The sequence below is a fragment of the Callithrix jacchus genome, chromosome 4 (genome assembly GCF_049354715.1).
Source record: "Callithrix jacchus isolate 240 chromosome 4, calJac240_pri, whole genome shotgun sequence".
Taxonomy (NCBI): domain Eukaryota; kingdom Metazoa; phylum Chordata; class Mammalia; order Primates; family Cebidae; genus Callithrix; species Callithrix jacchus.
The window spans coordinates 41,987,784-42,008,368 of record NC_133505.1 but is presented as its reverse complement, the minus strand read 5'-3'; the positions used below and the strand labels follow the sequence as shown (position 1 = coordinate 42,008,368).

Below are 20,585 nucleotides of genomic sequence, written 5' to 3'. Positions count from 1 at the left end.
AAAAAAAAAATTAAGGCCAGGCATGGTGGCTCACACCTGTAATCCCAGCACTTTGGGAGGCCAAGGTGGGAGGATCACTTGAGTCCAGGAGTTTGAGACCAACATGGGCCACATGCCAGGGCCTTGTCTTAAAAAAAAAAATGGTTAAGATAGTACATTTTGTTATGCGTATTTTACCACACTACAAAATAATAAATTGGAAAAAAAAAAAAAGTTTTTTCTAGGCCAAATCAACCCAGTTGACATTGCTCAAACTAGAAAATCGGCCTCCCAGAGAAAAATGTCTGGCTTACGAGGGGTGGGAGATGGGGCACAGAAGGGATACTAACAGGGGCTGGGCAGAGAGGAACAAGAACTAGGAAGCACTAAAGGAACTGCGGCGGAGTACCAAGGATAGTGACAGGTACAGGGGCACACGCTAACAACGTTCAAATACATCTTCATCCAGTAACCTGTATTTACATGTAAATGTATTGCTTTATGCAAAACAGCGGAGGCCTCGGAGGAGGGTTTTTTAGTCTCAAGCTTCTGCAGTCACTGAAAAAGAAGCAAAGCTGTCTCTGGCGTATTCCACGTCGGCTTTGCCTCTGGGAGCTGGGCCGGTTCCAGGAGGACGAAGACTGAATTAGCTCTACCTGCAGAGACAGGCGAGCAGCGCCCCCACCCGGACAGTAGGTAGGCGCCAGCAAAGTCGCGCGTGCCCACCAGGACTCCCACCCTCCTTAGGAAGGTTGAGAGACACAGTGCGCAAGCGCCATCCGGCGGCGGCGACTCCTCCCCCAAGGGCGGGAACGCGCGGGGCCCAAAATGGCGGCCAGCCGGTACCGGCGTTTTCTTAAGCTCTGTGAGGAATGGCCAGTGGACGAGACCAAACGGGGCCGGGACTTGGGCGCTTACCTGCGACAGCGGGTGGCGCAGGCCTTTCGGGAGGGAGAGAATACCCAGGTGACCGGCGGGGAGGCGGCTGGGACGAGGGGAGGAGAGGACGAGGCAGAGGCGGGGCCAGCGAGCGCGCTAGCTGCTGGATCTGCGCATGCGCGCGCCCTTCCTTCCAGGCCGCACGTGCGCGCGGCCTTCTTTTTCCCCCAGGGAGCTGCTGATAGCGACTCCCCTTCTACTCAGTGCTCTCGCCCGGCTGCACCCTGTAATTGCCGAAGAAGCTTTTTAAAACTCCAGCTGGGCCGAGTGCGGTGGTTCATACCTATAATCGCAGCACTCTGAGAGGCCGAGGCTGGAGGATCGCTTGAGCCCAGGAGACCAGCCTGGGCAATATAGTGGGACCTCGTCTCTGCAGATCAAAAAACAAAAACTTAAGATGCCTGGGATCGCTCAATCTTAATGATTCAGAATATAGGAATGGGGTCTTGGCCTCGGTGTTTTTTTTGGGGGGGGGGGTTTGGAGACGGAGTTTCACTGTTTTCGCCCAGGCTGGAGTGCAATGGTGCGATCTCTGCTTACTGCAACCTCCGTCTCGCGGGTTCAAGTGATTCTCCTCCTGCCTCACCCTCCCTAGTAGCTGGGATTACAGGCGCCTGCTACCATGCCCAGCTAATTTTTGTATTTGTAGTAGAGACAGGGATTCACCACGTTGGCCAGGCTGGTCTCAAACTCCTTACCTCAGGTGATCTGCCTGCCTCTGTCTCCCAAAGTGCTGGGATTACAGGCGTGAGCCACTGCGCCCGGCCTTGGCCTCAGTGTTTTAAAAGCTCTCCAGGTGATTCAAGGTGCACGCAGAGTTGAGACCCACAATACCAGTGGCAGCTGGTGGCAGCCTCAGCTTTTTGCTTCCGTGTCATGCTACCATTACCTCTCAGTGTTGTGTATTGACTGAGCTGATCCCCAGTTAACTCCTCAGGCCCCCACTAAGCGTTTGCGTTCTTCCTGAGCTCCTGTAAGCCTATGCATCAGGTTTGGGTCCTCAGCTCCGGCAACTATGTGTGAGTAGTACTACGCCTACGTTCTGGCTCTCTTCTAACGTTGGTGCTGCAAGCTCTGGGATTCATTCATTCATATAGTTCGTATTTACTGAGCACTTACCATATGCCTGGTATGGGCTAGGGGAACAGTAGTGTTAAACAGGTGAAGTCTTGCCCACATGAAGTTTTACACTGTAGTTCAAGGCACAATAAACAAGTAGATGTACATAAGACAGAGAAGTACTGTGATCGATAGAAAACAGGGTAGCATGATAAAAAGGTAATGTTATAGTTGGGCATTTCTGAGGAGGTGACACATAGGTGAGACCTAAGGCAAGAGCATGAGCCAGCCATGTACACTTGGTGGGAAGGATATTCCAGGCACTGCACATGTCCAGAGGCAGGAAACAGTGACATGTTCAAGGACAGAAAGCCAGAATGGCTGCAGGCTAGTGAGTAAGGTGGAGTTTGCTAAGTGGAGGTCAGGAGCCGGGCACAGTAGGATATTATCTGCTCTGATTAGGAGTTAGACCTTTTTGTAAGGCCAGTGAGAAGTAGTGGGGATGTTTAGTGAGGGGACTGATGTGCCCTAATTTACTTTTTATTTTTGAGATGGAGTTTCGCTCTCGTTGCCCAGGCTGGTGTGCAATGGCGCGATCTCGGCTCACCACAACCTCTGCCTCCCAGGTTCAAGTGATTCTCGTGCCTAAGCTTCCTGAGTAGCTGGGATTGCAGGCATGTGCCACCATGCCCTGCTAATTTTGTATTCTTAGTAGTCGGGGTTTCTCCCTGTTGGTCAAGCTGGTCTCGAACTCCCAACCTCCAGTAATCCACCCACCTCAGCCTCCCAAAGTGCTGAGGTTACAGAAGTGAGGCACCACACCCAGCCCTAATTTACTTTTTTTTTTTTTTTTTTTGAGACGGAGTTTCGCTCTTGTTACCCAGGCTGGAGTGCAATGGCGCGATCTCGGCTCACCGCAATCTCCGCCTCCTGGGTTCAGGCAATTCTCCTGCCTCAGCCTCCTGAGTAGCTGGGATTACAGGCACGCACCACCGTGCCCAGCTAATTTTTTGTAATTTTAGTAGAGACGGGGTTTCACCATGTTGACCAAGATGGTCTCGATCTGTTGACCTCGTGATCCACCCGCCTCGGCCTCCCAAAGTGCTGGGATTACAGGCGTGAGCCACCGCGCCCGGCCCCCTAATTTACTTTTTTAAGAAGACTTCTGGTTGTATGTGGTGAGTGGGCTGTAGGGGGCAAGAACAAAAACAAGGAGGCTGGAGAGAAGCTGACTGGTAGTATAAGCGAGAGATGGTGGCGGGTTGGATAAGTATGGCAGCACAGAAGATGGAAGTGGCTGCATTCTGGTTATACGTAGGTCGCAGGTCGAGTCAGCAGGACTTGCTGATATATGGGATGCGGGATAAAGGGAAAGAGAGGGCCCGGCGTGGTGGCTCACCCCTGTAATCCCAGCACTTTCGGACACCAAGGTGGCCGGATCACCTGAGGTCAGAAGTTCAAGACCAGCCTGACTAACATGGTGAAACCCTGTCTCTAAAAAAGTAATAATAATAATATTTTTTTTAAATCGGGGGAGAGGAGCCAAGCATAGTACCTAGATTTTTTTTTTTTTTTTTTTGGCCTGAGCAACTAGGTCTAAGATAGTGCCATTTACTGAAAGGAATGGGTGGGTGTAGAAAGAATATCTTGAGTTCAGTGTTAAACAGGTTAAACTTGAGATGCCAAGTACACTGATTTCCAAGTGGAAGTGTCAAGTAGGCAATACTGTATTTGAGCCTGCAGCTCAGGCAAGAGATCAGATCTGAAGTGAGATACACACACACACTGTCTGAAGAAATGACTTGTGAAACTTGGTCAAGACCTGTCAAAGCAGGAGCATGGTCTTTTTTTTGCAGCTTAGCCCAAAATGGAGCCAAGCCAGCCCACCTCATGGAGCAGGAGCATGCCCAGTGGCATCCCTGTGACTGAACTACTGATTGGCTGGCAGCCTGGGGAGTGTCTGGCCCAGGTTATGCTTTACCCAGGGCCCTTCCATCATTCATGGTGGTCTTTAGTGGCCCAAAGTGTAAAGATCTTTAAGGCGAGAATCTTATCTAGTCTCAAGTCTACAAACCCCGTAAACTTTCTGGCTGTGCTCCCTGCATATTTTTAGCATGAGCTTCCTGAAAATAGAGATGATGCCATTTTTATCTTTTCCTCCCTCCTCTACCAGTGTCTAGCATAGTTCTTGGCCCATAAAAAATACTCAGTAAGTGTCTGAATGAATATATAAGTAAATAATTGGTTATGGCACATGAGACAAAGATTATTTGAATATCATTTCAGATGTAGCAGAACTAGATGGAAGGAAGTTGTGAAGAGTGAGAAGGGAATATTTGTGTGTCCCGAGTGGTAAGAATTGATTTGAGAGCTTACTGTATGGGGAAATTGCAGGATCTATGGAAGAAGGCCATAAACTGGTCCTCACCACCAAGGAGCGTACAGTTGGGCCATCAGAGCCTTGATCCTTGGCGAGGCAAGAGAGCATTACATTAACTTGCTTATTAGTGTAAGAGGAGCCAGCAAAGGGGGAAAGAGTTTTCTGTTTCGGAGTTGTCATCCTTTGTTATCACCTAGGGAAATCGTTCCTGATCAGTCAAAGGCCCACACAGGTTTGAGTCCCACCTGCAGATGCAAGTCATGCTCCATTGATGATTCTGTAGTGGCTGATGAATGCATTCCTGGTAGAGTGAACCAGTGCATCACGATGGCAGAAGGTGCATTATACTCAGGACCACGGTTGTGGTACCTCATCCTAATGTCACCTGAGAATGCACCTGGGCTTAGTGAATCTTTGTGATAATTTTTGAAGGGTGCAGCCCCTCGCTGGAGTTGGAAACACTACTGTGAGTCAGTCCTGCTGACACCCCCAGATCATTTATAAAGACCTTGAGAAAGAAAGGTGAATCTGATAGGCTCTTCATTAAACTGGCAGCAGGAGGTGGGGATTAGATCCAGTTGACTGACTAGTATGGCACTCCCTCTTGGTTGTGGACTTGGGGGGACAGTAGCTCTGCTCATGCCATCTTTCCATTCCCATAGAGGATAGAGGCAGTCAGTCCTCTCAGCCTCTTGACTTTCTTGGTCCTAATGGTCACCCCGAAAGGTGCACAGCACACCTTTGTATGATAATCTCATTTAATCCTTAGTGCAGCTGAGTGGTAGCCATTACCGTTCCCATTTTACAGATGAGGAAACAAATCAGAAACATAAGACAATGCACTGAGGGTTCTTTCTCTAGCCATAAGAGACAAGCCAAGCGAGAAACAGACCCAGCCCTCCTGGCCCTGCTATGCGCTGTCTCCTGGGTGCCTGGCCTTTTCTCAGCTGCTGTTCCAAGTTATTGTTAGGACAATCTCTTGTTCCATGAACGTCAAGCCACTTCCTTCCCCTGGTTGCCTGTTCAAACCTTTTTGGGCCATAGATAGTTTGGGCAGCAGATGGAACTCCCTGTGTTTACCCACCTATTCTTTGCCCCAGCCACTACTAGTGCAGATGAGAAGAAAGATGGTCCTCGGTGGGACACCAGGCAGAGAAAAGCCAGGTTCACTAGAGGGTAAAGTAATAATTCATACTCAGAACCAGAGTACGAAAACCACTGCCTCTGTTTATTCCACCTCACATTGCCCTCTGGGGAGTCTCACGGTCCACCTACCAAATGAGGAGGTGGTGGTGGGAGCAGGAACACACTTAACTCCTCTCACACCCCATATCCTATTGTATAGTTTTAAAAAGTCAGTGTTTATGGGCTTTGCCCCTTTTGAATACAGTTTTTCTAAGAACACGTTTCCTACAGCGCTAGAGCTTAATAAAATAATCGCAGCATGCAGGAAGATGGCAAAACAACTGTAATGTTGACTTAACAATAGGGAAAGGAGTAGGTCTTTCTAATGAGTTCATTAGGTGCTTCTTAAAGGATCCCAGACGACACACCAGCACCCACTTACACAGCACAGGGTGCAGCTCCAAGGGGTGGCCTGCAAGAGCTGCTGCCCAGGAAGGGGCTCGCCCACCCGCGAGTTCTAATTGTATCCAAGTTCAATAGTACTGGCCCAGTTTGACAAAAGTTAAACTTTGTCTTGGGTTTTGAATAATGTAAATGATATTTCCAGCTTCTCAGAGGAGAATTCAAAGGTTTTTTTGTAATTCTGTTTTCTGAGTCATGCAGCTGAGGCCTGGTCTTTGACATTCCTCAGCGTGGCAGGAGCTAGCTCCCAAGCCACCTGGCACATGCTGGCCACAGTGAAGCCATCTCGACATTGCTCACCCCACTTATGGGCCCTGCAGTCATGTTTTTGGAGAGAGTCCTAAGAACTGATTATCCTATTTCTAGTCGTGTATTGAGCCCATCGAAAAACAGGAGTTGTGAGGAGAATCATCTAAGAGGGAATGCAAACATCTCCATCCTTTTTCCTCTCCCAGTTCTGAAGGCGCCCTGCGAGCTAGGATAGTATTCACACTAAGGGGTGGTGTTTCTCTCTGCATAGGTAAAGACGCAGTGCTCCTCCCGAAGGGAGAAATTCTTGGCCACTTTTTTTGGTGCATCACTACGTTATTCAGAGATCTTTGGGCTCTGCCTGTTGCCTCCTGGACAGGTGGCAGGCAGCTTTCTGAGAGCTGCAGTGCCTCTGATCCTTGGTCCCAGCCTGTGGTTCCAGCCTTGCCTCTCACCACCCCAACCCAAGCTCCAGGCTCAGCAAGGGTCCCTTCCCATGGCCTCCCAAACTGGCCATGGTACAAACGGTTCTGAACCTTTGAGGCAAGTGCACTGTGAGTCACCGCACCCTTACAACCCAAGGAAACCCAGACACAGTTTGTAAAGAATTGGGTGGCTTCCCAGGCTCTTGGAGTCCTCCCTGGATTCCCCTTAAAAACCTTGCCTGCCTAAAACACCCTTTTCCTGTGCTTCGTCGTGCCTCGTTCTCCCAGTCATTTCTGGTCCCTGTGTCACTCATGCCCAGGTTGGCACTCCTTAATCGGCACTGTTGCTGCAGTGAAACTCAACCCTGACCCAACACACCTCCCTGGCAGCTCAGCCTGGTACCCAGCTCCCACCACGAGTCTGCAGCGGCCCATGCTCTGCAGCTGTGGCTCTCGCTAACATGCTGCCTGTGAATCTTGTCTCCACAGTGTGTCTGCCAGCTTCTCCTCAGCCTGCCTGGGTCGTCTTCTTTATGGTGCTTCACACTCCCCTCATGGAGCACTCTCTGTAGTAGGTGCTTAAGAAATACATGTTCAACTCAATTGAAGGGAATAGGCTCCCATAACAGAATGAACTCATTTCAGAAGTTCATTACCAAGTCTTGAAAACCTTTTTTTTAAATAGATCCTCCTGGACTGAATCCAGCTCTACCTTAATTAGCAAAGCAATTTGCAACACCCTTTCCCAAAAGTGCTGGTGTGTCCCTTTGTGTGACTAAAATAAGGGCCTCTGTACCAATTGCTGTCACCACCCAAAATTCAATTTTGAAAATTGAAATTGGTGCCTGCAGCACTGATGTAGATTTGTATGTATAAAAGTTTAATATGGTAAAGAGAAATTTACTGATGACTGAGCAGGGGAGATGCAAAAGGAGCAAAAACAGAGCCACAAAGGACACTCATCAGATGAACATCTATTTTATTCACATTTCGGGAGCAGTGCTGAATTTTTCATCATGTCCCCACTGCTGCCTTTTTCAAACCCAGCACTGCTATTAGTCCTAAAATGTCCATGATCTCATTAGGTGTGAATGCAAAATCAGGTAATTTAAAGCTTGTATTAAGAATATTTCTGAAAATGCACAGTCCATTTCATCAGAAAAACTGCATTTCGGGACTCAGGAATGTTAGTGCTGGAGTCTGTGAATAAAATGTGAGGTATAGGAACGTGGTGAGGCTTCCAGAATCTGACTGATGTCTCATGGACATCCTTTTAAGTAGTAAGCATGACTAGGTTTTAATTGCTGAGCTTGAGTTCTCTGTGGCTAGGAACTTAGAGACTCCGTTACTTCTCAGACAGTAGGAACTTGGCTAGAAATGGGCACATCTCAAACTCCTTTTACACCCTCAGACACCTGACCTCAGACGGGAAGCTGTCTGGCAAGTCTGTTTTTAGGACTCAGGTGTTTGGTCTTTTTTCTCAGATTACGATTGAGTCCAGGAATTCTGGGAACTCTCTAGGAGACTGTCTCTTTCATGCTGAGGAAGCTTAAGAGATGAGGGTAGCTGAGGGTCACTTTGCTTTTTGCACTTAGTCTTTGTGCACTTTGCTCTTACAGGAGCAGCGCTCTGCAAGGGTGACCCGCCCCCTGTGCCCCTCCCGTCTGTCCTGCTGCCCATCAGGGATGCAAATAGATGGCAAGGAAGGACAGCACCCTCCTCACCCACTTGAGGGTATGGTATAAGGTCGCTGAGCAGCCTACTGCTGACTTCTCACTGCTAGAGAAGTTGGAGCAGGAAGGGAAGTTGAGTTGACAGGCGTTTGAGGGTGTGGCTCTGGTCAGAATGCAGGTTTACCAGGAAGCAGTGTTGGGAGCCCAGGAGAGAGGCAGAGGCTCTGGGAGGAAAGCTAATCAGCCCGTGGACTCCTTTCCTAAGAACTTGGTTGGGAAGGTGGTGGGGATGGTGGCAGGAAGGAAAGGTCCAGATAAGCCGTCACCAGGTGAAGACCGGGTGCAGCAAACAGCTGCTCACTTGGCAGACCACTGAGTGCCACCAGGGTCAGTCAGGAGTGAAGCCTCAGCAGTTTCTCATCTGTCCTCACTTCTGATATACATGCCAATCCTCAGCTGCTCATTCTCCAGCACTTCCTGCCTGGCTCCACAGGCCCACAGACCCTCGTACATGCCACTTCGTTCTACTCCCACCAGGGTGGTCCTGAACTGTTCTGTCTCTCCCCTCTCACTTTATGAGACAGGCCTGTGTTTACTGCAACTCTTCACTACTAATAACTGTCACAAAAACTAATCACTCACGTTTATCAGTGTTCCAGGCCCGGAATTCAGAGTAGCCCAAGCATTACCTCATTTATCCTCACACCACCCTGCGAAGTAGGGGCTATTATTATCTTTTCTTTTAAAAGAAAGGTTAAGTTGGCCAGTATGCTTCCAAAATGTTCAGTGCATGAAAGATAAAGGCCGAGGAACTGTCCCAGATGAAAGGAGACTAAAAGGTACATGACAGGTAAATGCAGCAGGACATCCTGTTTTTCCGTCGATGATTATTGAGACAATTGACAGAATTGGAATATGGACTGTGCATTAGATAATAGTGTTGTATCGATGTTAAGTGGCCTGAATTTGATCATTGAACTCTGGTTATGTAAGAGAATGTTCTTAGGAAATGCACACTGAAATATGGGGTGAAGGGGCATTATGCTCCTACTTTCAAGTGGATCAGAAGAAAGATATGTATGTACAGACATACAGAAAGATAAAGCAACTGTGGAAACTTTTTTTTTTTTAAGTGTGTTTCATAGGGAAAGAGTGAGTGGTTTGCCTGACATCCCATGGCTGATAAGTGATGGTGCCAGGATTCAACCCAGGCAGCTTGACTCCACTGCTCCCTGCAGCCTTGGAGATCCTTCACCCAAGCATCCCCTGCTTATACATGGGCCAAGCATGCTGGAAGGTCTCCATGAATGTCTGTTAAATTTGTAGGCCGGGCACAGTAGCTCATGCCTGTAATCCCAGCACTTTGGGAGGCCAAGGCGGATGGATCATGAGGTCCAGAGTTTGAGACCAGCCTGGCCAATATGGCAAAACCCCATCTCTACTGGAAATATAAAAATTAATGGGGCCTGGTGGCAGGGGCCTATACCAGCTACTCGGGAGGCTGAGTCAGGAGAATCACTTGAACGTGGAGGCGGAGGTTGCAGTGAGGTTTTTGTTTTTTTTTTTTCACTGTACCAGATACGATTTTATTGTTTAAGCAAATTAACACACCCCTAAGGACATGGTATGGTGCTACTGTTCAGGCAAAGTTTTTTTTATATACCTGTTAGTAAATACCACCAGGAGAAATTTACTTTCAGCTGCAAGGTCAACAATATACTTGCACAGTCCTACTTCAAAGATACAGCAATTTTGAAGTCTTATGTCATAATTTAGTTCACAGGGATCTTGATCATTTTTCCCTTCCGCAAGATAACACACTGATTCCTTATGTTGACATTATGATGGTTTGGACTTAGTGAGCAAGAAGTAATAACATCTCTAGACTTTTGCATGTCAGAGAGTGATAAAATACTTCATCTGACAAATTCAACAAAAATCTAAGGGATTTCTATGTCAGTAAAATTTCTAGGGATCCAGTGGTGAGACATCAGAATCAGCATGTATTTTCTTGTAGACTTATTTAAAACGTCTTCTTTTTTGCATCTTGTTTTCATCAGATTGTCTTTAGATTTTTTCATCCTTGTTCCGAAACATTTTTGGGTCTTTCTTTTGACGTATAACTTGGTATGTCAAGACACAACCAAAAAAGAGGCATAGCATTGAATTGTCCTTTCTTGATTTTGGCAGCAGTACACTCCTCATTTTGGTGTGTTACTCGGGCCCATTTACCAACTGACTTGAAAAGCTGGTTGTTTTGAGTGGGGCCCAGATCAAGAGAAGGCTTGTGCCATTACACTTCAGCCTGGGTGACAAGAGCAAGACTCTGTCTCAAAAAAAAAAAAAAAAAAAAAAAATATATATATATATATATATATATATATATATAGATATAGATAGATACACACACACACACATATACATATATGTATATATGTGAGCACATCTACACAAGTATGAAGAAAGAAAGCAAAAGATGAAATGCAGTTTTCTTTTGAACTAAATATTGTTGTGCACAGAAAACTTTGTGCCAGTATAATTTTCTTTTTCCTTTTGTGTCTTTTGCTTCCTGTCCTTCTGTCTTCTGTGTTAGCTCTTGGTTATGCATGCCCTGCTGAAGAAATGTTCCACGTGTGTTCATCCAAAGCATGCGTGCAGAATTCCTTTCTAGCTGGACTTTCCCTGGAAGAGCTGACCAGCAGCAAGGAGGCACGAGCCTCAAACTTCTCCATTCGTTCTGTCCACTCAGATAATGACTTTGATTATTACACTGGCCACCTCCTTAGGCCATAATCCTTCCTCTCTTGGTGTATCTAGCTGAACATTCTCATGATGTGTAGCCTGAAGCCAGGAACGGATCAGGTGGAACTAAATGATGGATTGTCTTTTTTGTTTGCTGTAAAGTGGGGACCTCATTTGACATGCACAGAGAAGCAGAAGTGGAGCTGCTTATTAAAGTGCTTTACTACTGCTTTATTTATGCTCTGCCTTCTCCAAGGAAGGATTTAAGTTAGGGAAAAAATCCTTCATTTGAATTCTGGGGAAAAAAATGTAAAAGAGAAAGTTTTGTTCTGGGGATCTTTTCAGAATTCTTGGCAGGAAAATGTAAAGGGAAAGAACTGTATGTAAACAATAGCAAGGACAGAGAAAAGGGAAAATTTAAAAAGGTGTGAAAGGGAAGAGACCATGGCTCATCTGTGTGCTGCCTGTCTTCCTGAGAATGTCCAGCAGGGGCACCACTGTCTCTGGCACCAGGTTTACTTATTTCTCCCTTTCTATGGCAAGGCCTCGGTGTTCTGGGCCATCTCCTTTCTAGCAGACCTAACTGGGGTCCCGTCTTGGTTCTCCACAGTTCACCCATTTCATCTTAAATGTTGCCTTCTTCGTGTTTCTTTCCTTCTTGTAGAGTTTCAGCAAACTCAGATTTTTTTTTTTTTTTTTTGGTCTTTCCCAAAAGAATCTGATCTAAGGCCAGGCATGGTGGCTAATGCCTATTATCCCAGCACTCTGGGAGGCCGAGGTGGGCAGATCACCTGAGGTCAGGAGTTCGAGACCAGCCTGGCCAACGTGGCAAAACCCTATCTCTACTAAAAAATACAAAAATTAGCTGGGTGTGGTGGTGCATGTCTGTAATCCCAGCTACTCAGGAAGCAGAGGCTGGAGAATCGCTTGAACCTGGGAGGTAAAGGTTGCAGTGAGCCGAGATTGTGCCACTGCCCTCCAGCCTGGCTGGGTGACAGAGTGAGATTCTGTGTCAATTTAAAAAAAAAAAGAATCTCCTGGTCTGGCCTGAAGCATCCTACAGGATTTCTGCCTCCTCTTCCTGGCTGAAGGCATCTCCTCCCCCAGGAAGGCCTGCCCTTGCTTCTGCTTGCTGACCCCTCTCCTTTCTTCAGAACCTTGCATCATCTAACTTCCTTCATGCACTGACCACCTGAGCATGTGGGGACTCCCCGACTGAATCCCTGCAGCCCACCCTACCCAGCACCTGCTTTGTTAGGCTCACCCCTAACCTTAGGTTTCTATTGTGGCATCTCCTGCTGCAGCTGGTGTGGTGGCTTACAAGTCACAGATGCTCAACAAATGCTTGTTTGCTGGTTAATTGATCTGATTCTTCTGCAGGTTGGGGAGTTGATGAGGCAGAGCTATGCCTCCAAAAAGTAGTTTCTAATAGCAGAGCTGTAGTCCAGGTTTGCTTCCCACAGAGTGGGGAAGCCAGTGCTAGCTGCAGGCCTGCTTCATGTGAATGCCTTATTAAGTACGGTCTTTCCTCAAGGTACAGACACTGTGGGAGGCAGGACTCCTTTGCTTACCTCCTTGGGGATTCTTTGCTTTTCAGATTGCAGAGCCTGAGGCCTGTGATCAGATGTATGAGAGCTTAGCGCGACTCCATTCAAACTACTACAAACACAAGGTGAGTGGGCCACCTTGCATACCCCCAGCTTTCTGACAGGACAACTAATGAGTGAAAATCTTGATTATATAATGTTTTGTAAAGAATTGGGTTTGCTGTTTTCAAATGAAACCAGTAATTTCAACCAAGCGAACAGAGGTGCCTGGTAGAGGCTTTTAGGTCATCTAAATAAAAGCTATTTAAAATTGTGAATATAGGGAATAGGGAAAAAAAAACAAAGAAAACCAATTCTGAATAGAAGCCATGTATTTGATATGCCAGTGCATGCCCTGGAAGTATCTGACAGCCATTGGCTTTATACCTATTTTCCCATCCACTCTGATGGAAGTGACACCTCCCCGCACTGGTGGGGATGGGATGATTGGGAATGTGCCCTCCTTTTCCAGAGCTGGGCCCCAACGTGATTACTGTTAAATTCCATTCAGAGTGGTTTTTCCCAGACTTGAAAAATATGTTCTGTAACTCCACAAATATATGTGGCCATATGCCCATGTGGAAAGTGAATTTTTTCTAAATCCTACTTACTAACATGTGGTCCATGAGCAGCAGTTTGGGCATCACCTGGGAGCTGGTTAGAAATGCAGAATCGGGCCCCGCCCATACCTGCGTTTTCCAGAGAGGACTCATGGGCACGATGAAGTGGGAGCTGCCTCCTGGAGACTGTACTGGTTCTTGCGAGGCCAAGTCTTGACCTCAAGGTGGCGCTGCTCTTCTTGCTAGGCCTCCTCCTCTTCTGGCCTCTGGTTGCCCAGGGCCCAAATGAACCGCAGTTAGAGAGCAGGGCTTGTGTGCTGATCTCTCCCCTCCCTTCTCTTCCTCTCTGCCCCTGTGACCAGTACCCTCGCCCCAGAGAAACCAGCTTCAGTGGCCTGTCGTTGGAAGAGTACAAGCTGATCCTGTCCACAGGTAATGAAAGCACAGCTGCCTTTTCTCATTGCTTTGCAGATGATTCTCGGAGTTTGAGTGGCTAAGGGGAATTGTCTAAGACAGCTTTGCTTGATGGAAAGTCCTGTAGAACAGCCCAGAGGAAATTCTGAAGCTACAGGCCTCATGCATTTTGACCATATACTGTGGAGAAGGTCAGAGGCGTTATTTAAAAATGAAATCTATCTTTAGTGCTTTTAAATTCAAGGCTGGGCAGCAGGGAACAGGGGAATACATATTTGCCAAATGGAAGTAGTTGAAATCAAGATGGAAGGAAAATAATTTAATTTTTATGGTCCTAAGAGGGCTTTATAAACAATGAAGGTTTTAATTAAAACAAAAAGCCATTCAATAAATGTGTTTGGGGATATCCGCCAAAGAGTTATCTGACCCAGGGGACGTGGTCTGTGGCTTAGATGAGTTTAACTAGGTATGTTTTCGAGTCATTGATAGACTGTGATGAACAAGAAAGGAAACACCCTGCCAAGCCCGTCCTTTCCTTGCTCCTATCTCCATTGTCCCTAAGGAGGGAGGCAGGAGAGCCAGGGCTGAGGTCAGCAGGTACTGGAAAATTACTATTTTTGTTGCCAAGTATATTATATGCAAAAATAGGTTAACCTTTTCTGGAAGGGCATGGCCCTGAAACATTTCCTTCTGGTATCTAGAAATGTGTCTTTCTTCTGATGGCAGCCTTCAGCTACTTAGTTTTGAGGATTTGGGCTTCTAGAAGACACTCTTCTGAGATTAAAACCTGGTGGTGTGACCTGCCGTTACCTGTCACTTCTAACCCTACTTTTATTCCAGTACTCACTGGAAAATGAGGGTAAAGATGTTTTGGCCAGGCAGACTCACTTTATTGGCAGTTCATTTGAATGTGTAAATTTACTCCTGTATCCCTGGGTCCATGTAATTAACAGCATTGATGCTCATTATTGCAAGGGCCCTGGAGAGTTTGAGCAAAGTTTGAGCTTAAAGTGGGGGTGGAAGTAAGTTCCAGAGGCCCTGCCTCTGCCTCTGTCTGTTCACCCTCAGGGTGGCCTCTGCAGGTGGGTAACTGGCAGTAACGAAGGCCGGGAGATGGAGGCATCCCCGCCATTGGTCCACGCTGCAGCTTGTTCTGGCTGTGAGTTTAGTTCCAGGAAATTTGCTGAGAATTTGTTTTCACAGCAAGCCTCATATTTTTGTTGCAAATTGCATGGAGTAAGCTCACCAAATGTCCTCTGCCAGGATAAGACAAGACCTGCAGCACCTTGTAGTGAGAGGCTCTGAGGGCCTGGCGAGTCCAAAAGGTGCTGTGTTCTGGGTCATGCGTGTGTCCACCCTGGGATTGGGGTCATGGAAGGCGCTAAAGGGGGGCCTCGGGGCTTGGAGGTGGACGAGGATCCCTCAGTGACCTAGACTTCTGGAAGAGCCCCATAGCACGGGCTTTTTTCTGTTACCTTTCTTGGTCAGAAAAGATACTCTTTTTTTTTTTTTTTCTCCTCCAGTAGTTTTGTTGACATGAAAATTCAGGGTGGGAAAGCCAAACAATATTATAAGAATACCTAAAATTTAACATATACATAAAATTAATATGGAACGTTAGCCCTAGAGACTTGAGACAAATGATTCCCTACTGGGGGTGATTTTGGCCCTCAGGGGATGTGGCAATGTCTGGAGACATTTTTAGTTGTCACAACTGGTGGTGAGGGCAGCGGTGCTACTGGCGTTAGTGGGTAGAGGCCAAGATGCTTCAAAACAGCCCTCAGTGATGCACAGGCCAGCCACAGAAAAATCATCTGGCCCAAAGTGTTGGGAGTGCCAAGGCCGAGAAACTCTGCTTTGGCTCTGGCTGTGGGGAAAGTTTGCTTTCTGAAACCAGAGCCCCTCCTGTCTGCATTGGGGTGGAGATGGTTGCCTTTTCACTGAGTGCAGACTGGTTCCAAGAAAGTAACTTCCATGATTTTTTTTAATCCTTACAACTTTTGGGGTACCTGTGGTTTATTTTCTTTTTCACCTCTCCCCAAATTGTCTGAAGATGTGTTTTTATCTTCATCTTACAGATGAGGAACTCGAGGCAAAGAGGGTTAAATGATTTGCTTGAGGGGACCCAGAGAGGGAGGTGATGGGCTGGGATTTGGGCCCCAGTCCATCTCCCTCCTGGTGCCTGCTCAACTCCACAGCATGTGCTGGGCCCACACACGATTCAAATCCCTTCTCCACTTCCCAGTGGTGCAACCTCAGCAAGTTACCTCTCCCCCTGCTTAAGTTTCCACACCTGAAGAATTGAGACAGGAAGGGCTGCATGGAGCAGGCCAAATTTTGCAATGAAGCATCTGGTCCTGTGGGCTGTACGCAGGGGACAGTGCAGGGCCATTTCTTTGCCCTCGTATGGAGCAGGGCGACAAGCAGAACACCCCACTTTGATGCCAAGGTTGAGGGGAGGGGAGAACGCTGAGAGCATGCTGGGCACAGGACCTGGCACACAGTGTTCAGTCACCACGAGTGGTCACTTCTGTTACCGTTTGATCTGCTCTTCAGAAGCTGCGTCTGCACTTCCCGTTTTCAGGAACACACTCTGAAAAGCAAGGCATGCTTGTGTCAGGAAAGCCCCGGGGTCCAGTCTGTGTCATCAAGTTTTAGACTTCAGTCCCTCTCTATTTTTTTTGTCTTCCTCCCCCCTCGCAGACACCTTGGAAGAGCTTAAGGAAATGGATAAAAGCTTGTGGAAGAAACTGCAGGAGAAGTTTGCCTCTAAGGATCCTGAGGAGAAGCCTAAGGCCTGAGCTCTCTTGCCCTCATACCTAGGTGTGGAGTCTTCTGCGTTGCCATCGTCAATAAAACTGCCCATTTCCCCCTGACCTTCCGCTTTGGGAATCTCCTCTAGCCTTCCCAAAAAGGAAGCCCTTACTGCTCTAAAGAAAGTTTCAGCCTGAGAAGGGATGCTGATTGAGTCTGCTGTGACTGCTGGCAAGGTTGGGAAATCTGGGGAGAGGAAATGCAGGTTTCCCTCTGAGCCTGACAGGGAGGGTAGTGGGGCCTCAGCACAAGGTGCTTCCTGCACAGCCACAGGAGCCCCACCCTCCAGCAGGGGTCTGGCGTCTCCTGGCAAGATTCTCAGGCTCCCTTTTGTTGTAGGAGCTCCTGGGAGGAAGCCAAAAATAGCAGTAAATATTGAAAAGGGCATCCTGTCGCAAACAGCAGCAGGGAGGTGTGAGGCTGAGAGAGGCAAAAAGCCTGCTTGGCCATCATCCCCACTGACTGAGAGGACAGACCTCAGGCCTGTCCCTGACCTTGCAAAAACCCACATTGCCCAGTTGGCTTAAGGGAAGCTATAGACAGGCCTTGGCCAGGCGGGGCCTCAGCTGCAGTTGGCTTCAGCACTGTGGGCAGATTCCGTAGGTGACCACAAGTCAGAGGCCCTGCTGGCTGGGGACACACACAGGGTCACATTATTCCATGAAACCTTGGCTCTTATTGATAGACACATTCACTTTCCTACTTGAGCATCCATCTGTCAGGAACCGTGCTGGGAGAGGGACAGGCCCGGGGCCCACCGTGCCCCTGGTGGATACAAAGTGGAAGTGGGTTTTTAATTTAATCCGTATCTAGACTCCTCAGGATGTTCTGAAATGCATAAAATAAAATTGGCCAGGACTGCAGTAGACACCAGTTGTGCCAAAATACAGTTCTGCCCAGGACCCCTGAGGGTGTCACTCAGTGTATCTCCCGAGAGCCTGAAGAGAGGCTAGGCCAGCAGGGAGAGGCTCTTGTTCCTGTCTTCTGCCAGTGTGCCCTTTTAATCCCCACAGCCCCTGGAGGAGTACAGGAAACACAGCCCTTTTTAATGGACTAGATTTCTGTTAATTTATTTAAGACAATTAACATACTAGTTCTTAGGCCAAAGGATTTGTAAAACATTACACCCAAAGGAGAAAAACAAGCAGTAATGAAACAGCCGTGCAAAGCCCAGCCCTTGTTGCCTGGGTGCACAGCTCTTCCCCAGGAAGCTTGGGAAGAGAGAGGTCCCGGGAGCAAGGCTGTCCATCACTGAGTCATCAGGCCACCTGGAGCCAGGCCAGGGAGCGGCATGGACATGACAGTGAGGTCTGCACTGTCTACAGCAGATCTGAGGCAAGGCGGGGGCTGTACAGCCACGGGCAGGGCTGAGCACAGCACCCTTGGAATAAGTTAAATGACCAAGCCCTAAAATTACTAGTAACAGCATTACTGCCACCTCCCCCAGAGGCAGGCAGCAGCCAAAATGTAGTGCTTAGAGATAAAGAGGTGACCCCACTCTTAACCACCCACAAGGAGGACTACAAAGAGTTGTCAGTTATTGCTTTAAGGGACAAAGGTCTCTAGGATTTATCTTCTGCTAAGGCACTAAGGTAAACTGAGTCCCAGTGAACTTTCAAGTCTTTTAAGCGCTCTAGGCAGGACTGTCAGCCCTGAGGCTCCCCCTCCTTGCTGGTCAAAGCCTGAGTGGTGTCGGGGTGTCTGGCAGAGTGGAAGTAGAGGCTGGCTGGGCCACTCCACCCGAGGGAGGGGCAATGCTTCCCAGTCGCAGTCCACAGTGATGAGCATCCCCTGTTGGGGCCTCCAGTGGTCTCCTCAGCGGCTCATGCAGTTCTGGACATCCACAAAGCCTAGGCGTTGCCTGCGTTTCCGCTGCTCCGTCATCTAGGGTTAAGCAGATCCAACAGGCCCGGTCAGGCCACCTGGCACCTTCTCTCCGTGGGTGCTATGGAAGGACTTGGCGCCAGTCTTCCCCCATGGGCCCAGCTGCTGTTCAGCAGTGGCAGTGGGCCAGGGCCCCTCGGAATGCTTTGAGGATGTCTGTGTCAGCACCAAACCCTCGTTCTCAATTAGCATGTCACAAACCCCAGATTTGATGCAGCTGGGAATCCACCCCACTAACACATCTCGTGCTGCCTCATCTTCATGCAGGCACTGCCAGATGCAGAGGAGGATGTCTGGGCAAGAAGGCCTTAAACTCCCCATCTCCAGTGATGGGGATCCCCTCAGAGGCCCTGACTGGCAGCTGCAAGAGGAGGGGGACGAGAGACAGAGGGCCCCACTACCCTGTACTAAGTTTCCATCTGGCCTTGTCTTTAGGGGCCCAAGGCAAGGGTTGTCAACCCCAGTCTGACTTGCCTGGAGAGTGGATTTGGAACCTTCCTTCTCATCCAGGCCTAGGGCTAGAGGCCTGTGGTGAGGGCGGGGCAGGAAGGATGGAGGCAGTCAGGGGCTGCCCAGGGATAGAGCCCAGGATGGGCCCGGGATCGGGTGGGTGCACACCTGCTCCTTGAGCTCGTTGAGCTGGGCAGTGAGGTGGGACACCAGCTTCATGGTGGAGTTGAGCTTGTCCTGAAGAATCCGAATCTCATTCTGCTCCCCTTCACCCTCATTGCTCACAAGGGACATGGCCCGCATCCGGGGGAACCAGTCCAGGTTCTTGTTCTGAAAAACATCACCAGTGGTGTGAGCAGGCGTGGGCCTGGCCTAGAAAGGCCTCATTTAGAAAAACAGTAATGGGGGGGAGGCTTCTGTCACACCCTTGACAAAATTACTTGTCATGGATGTGTCATGGGAAAATATGAATTGACCTGGTCCTCCCTGGGACCAGAGTGAGCTAGCAGTCAACCCTCTGCCACCAAGACATGCTGACTTCCGTTGGGCAGCGTGGGCAGCTGAGGTTGAGTCCTTCGCTGGTATCGGCACCATCTTTACTCTCATAACATTCCCTGAGAGGTGGAGGAAGGCCTCCGAACCCAGACAGACCCTGGATCTCCTTCCTTCCGCCTGCCGGCCCTCCTGCCTGACCCCGGGAAGATTCGAGTCAGATGGCAAGTTGAGGGATCGGGAGGCTCCACTGAGGAGGGCTAGCATCTGACACGTGTCTGGGAAGCAAAGCCACGTTTCCCAGGACAGAGGAGTGGGGAGGGAGGGGGCACCAAGCAATTCCCAAGCTTCCTTGTAAGCTGTGAATTCTTAGACCAACAAATAAATCTGTACACAAAGATCAGCTCGAAATACGGACTTATATAGAATTCCTCCTTTATGACTCACTGCCTTCACTCCCTTCATTATTACAGCAATTGGGCAGATGACATTTGATTTAAGTGATAAAGTTTTTCCAGGCTCCCTTTCAGCCCAGGACCCTCTAATCCAGACTTTAGGAAGCAGCCTGCCTTCTCACCGAGCTGGAAAACACTCCCTGAGGGTGACCCACAGATACTGGCCATGGGCAGGGTCTCCCCTACCCACCCCTCCTCAGCATCACTGCACCGCTGGCCCAGGGACATCACACGCATTCTTCAGGGCTGATGGGTTTGCTGTGGGATTTTTCCTGACACCAGAGGTGCGAGGAGGCCCTCCACAGCAGCCAGCAGCTGGCAGGGCTCCCGTGGAGCCCAGGGCTGCTTCCAGCTGCTCCTCCTCACCCTGCTGACCTTTCCACAAGTGTCTGCAGCTGTCCAAGCCCCTCCCCCCGGCCTCCCAGGGCAGGCAGGCAGATGTGGCCACTCCTCTCCAGAGCCTAGGGTACTCAGAAGCTGAATCCCCAAGGCCTGTGGTGCACAGTGATGCAGCCTCTGCTTGCACCTTGATCATCTGGGCCACGTAGCTCTCAGGGCCTGTGTAGTCCGTCTTGTTCTTCACGCGAACCAGCACGATGAAGTACAGGTAGTTCCACATGTTGTGCTCCAGCTTGATGTGTTCCTCAAATGACACTGTCTTGTTATCAAACTTGTCCCTCTCCAGACCTGAGGGTGCAGAGGGTGGGAATGAAACCATCAGCCTTCAAGAACCACTGCAGGGCCACCTGCTGGAGGGGACCTGGCTTCCGGGGAGTGGAGGCATTTGTTCTCGGAATGAGCGCTTCCGACAGCTCACTCTGGGCTATTTGGGTCACTGCTATTTAAAGCAGGAGCCACTTAGCAGTGGAGATCCTGCCTGCTGCAGCTGCAGCCCTC

General features: G+C 48.9%; 2 protein-coding genes across 7 annotated transcripts in view; one reads left to right on the top strand and one right to left on the bottom strand.

Moving 5' to 3' along the window:
- Positions 1 to 797: 797 nt before the first annotated feature.
- Positions 798 to 19,644, top strand: UQCC2 (ubiquinol-cytochrome c reductase complex assembly factor 2). Its single transcript, XM_002746442.7, has 4 exons — positions 798 to 945; positions 12,631 to 12,705; positions 13,542 to 13,611; positions 16,297 to 19,644. Exons 1-4 carry the CDS (start codon positions 808 to 810, stop codon positions 16,392 to 16,394), a joined length of 381 nt encoding a protein of 126 aa, XP_002746488.1. The 5' UTR covers positions 798 to 807; the 3' UTR covers positions 16,395 to 19,644.
- LOC100390843 (inositol 1,4,5-trisphosphate-gated calcium channel ITPR3) overlaps positions 17,450 to 20,585 on the bottom strand; it is a 74,776-nt gene continuing 71,640 nt past the window's right edge. For all 6 annotated transcript variants that reach the window (XR_013534159.1, XM_078368976.1, XM_078368973.1 and 3 more), the window contains exons 56-58: positions 20,215 to 20,375; positions 18,910 to 19,071; positions 17,450 to 18,291 (exon numbers count right to left, since the gene is read on the bottom strand). Coding sequence is in view for 5 of the 6 variants with exons in the window: in XM_078368976.1 (XP_078225102.1) it covers positions 18,223 to 18,291; positions 18,910 to 19,071; positions 20,215 to 20,375 (392 nt within the window). In the remaining variant the exon portion in view is untranslated. The remainder of the gene's footprint in view (positions 18,292 to 18,909; positions 19,072 to 20,214; positions 20,376 to 20,585) is intronic.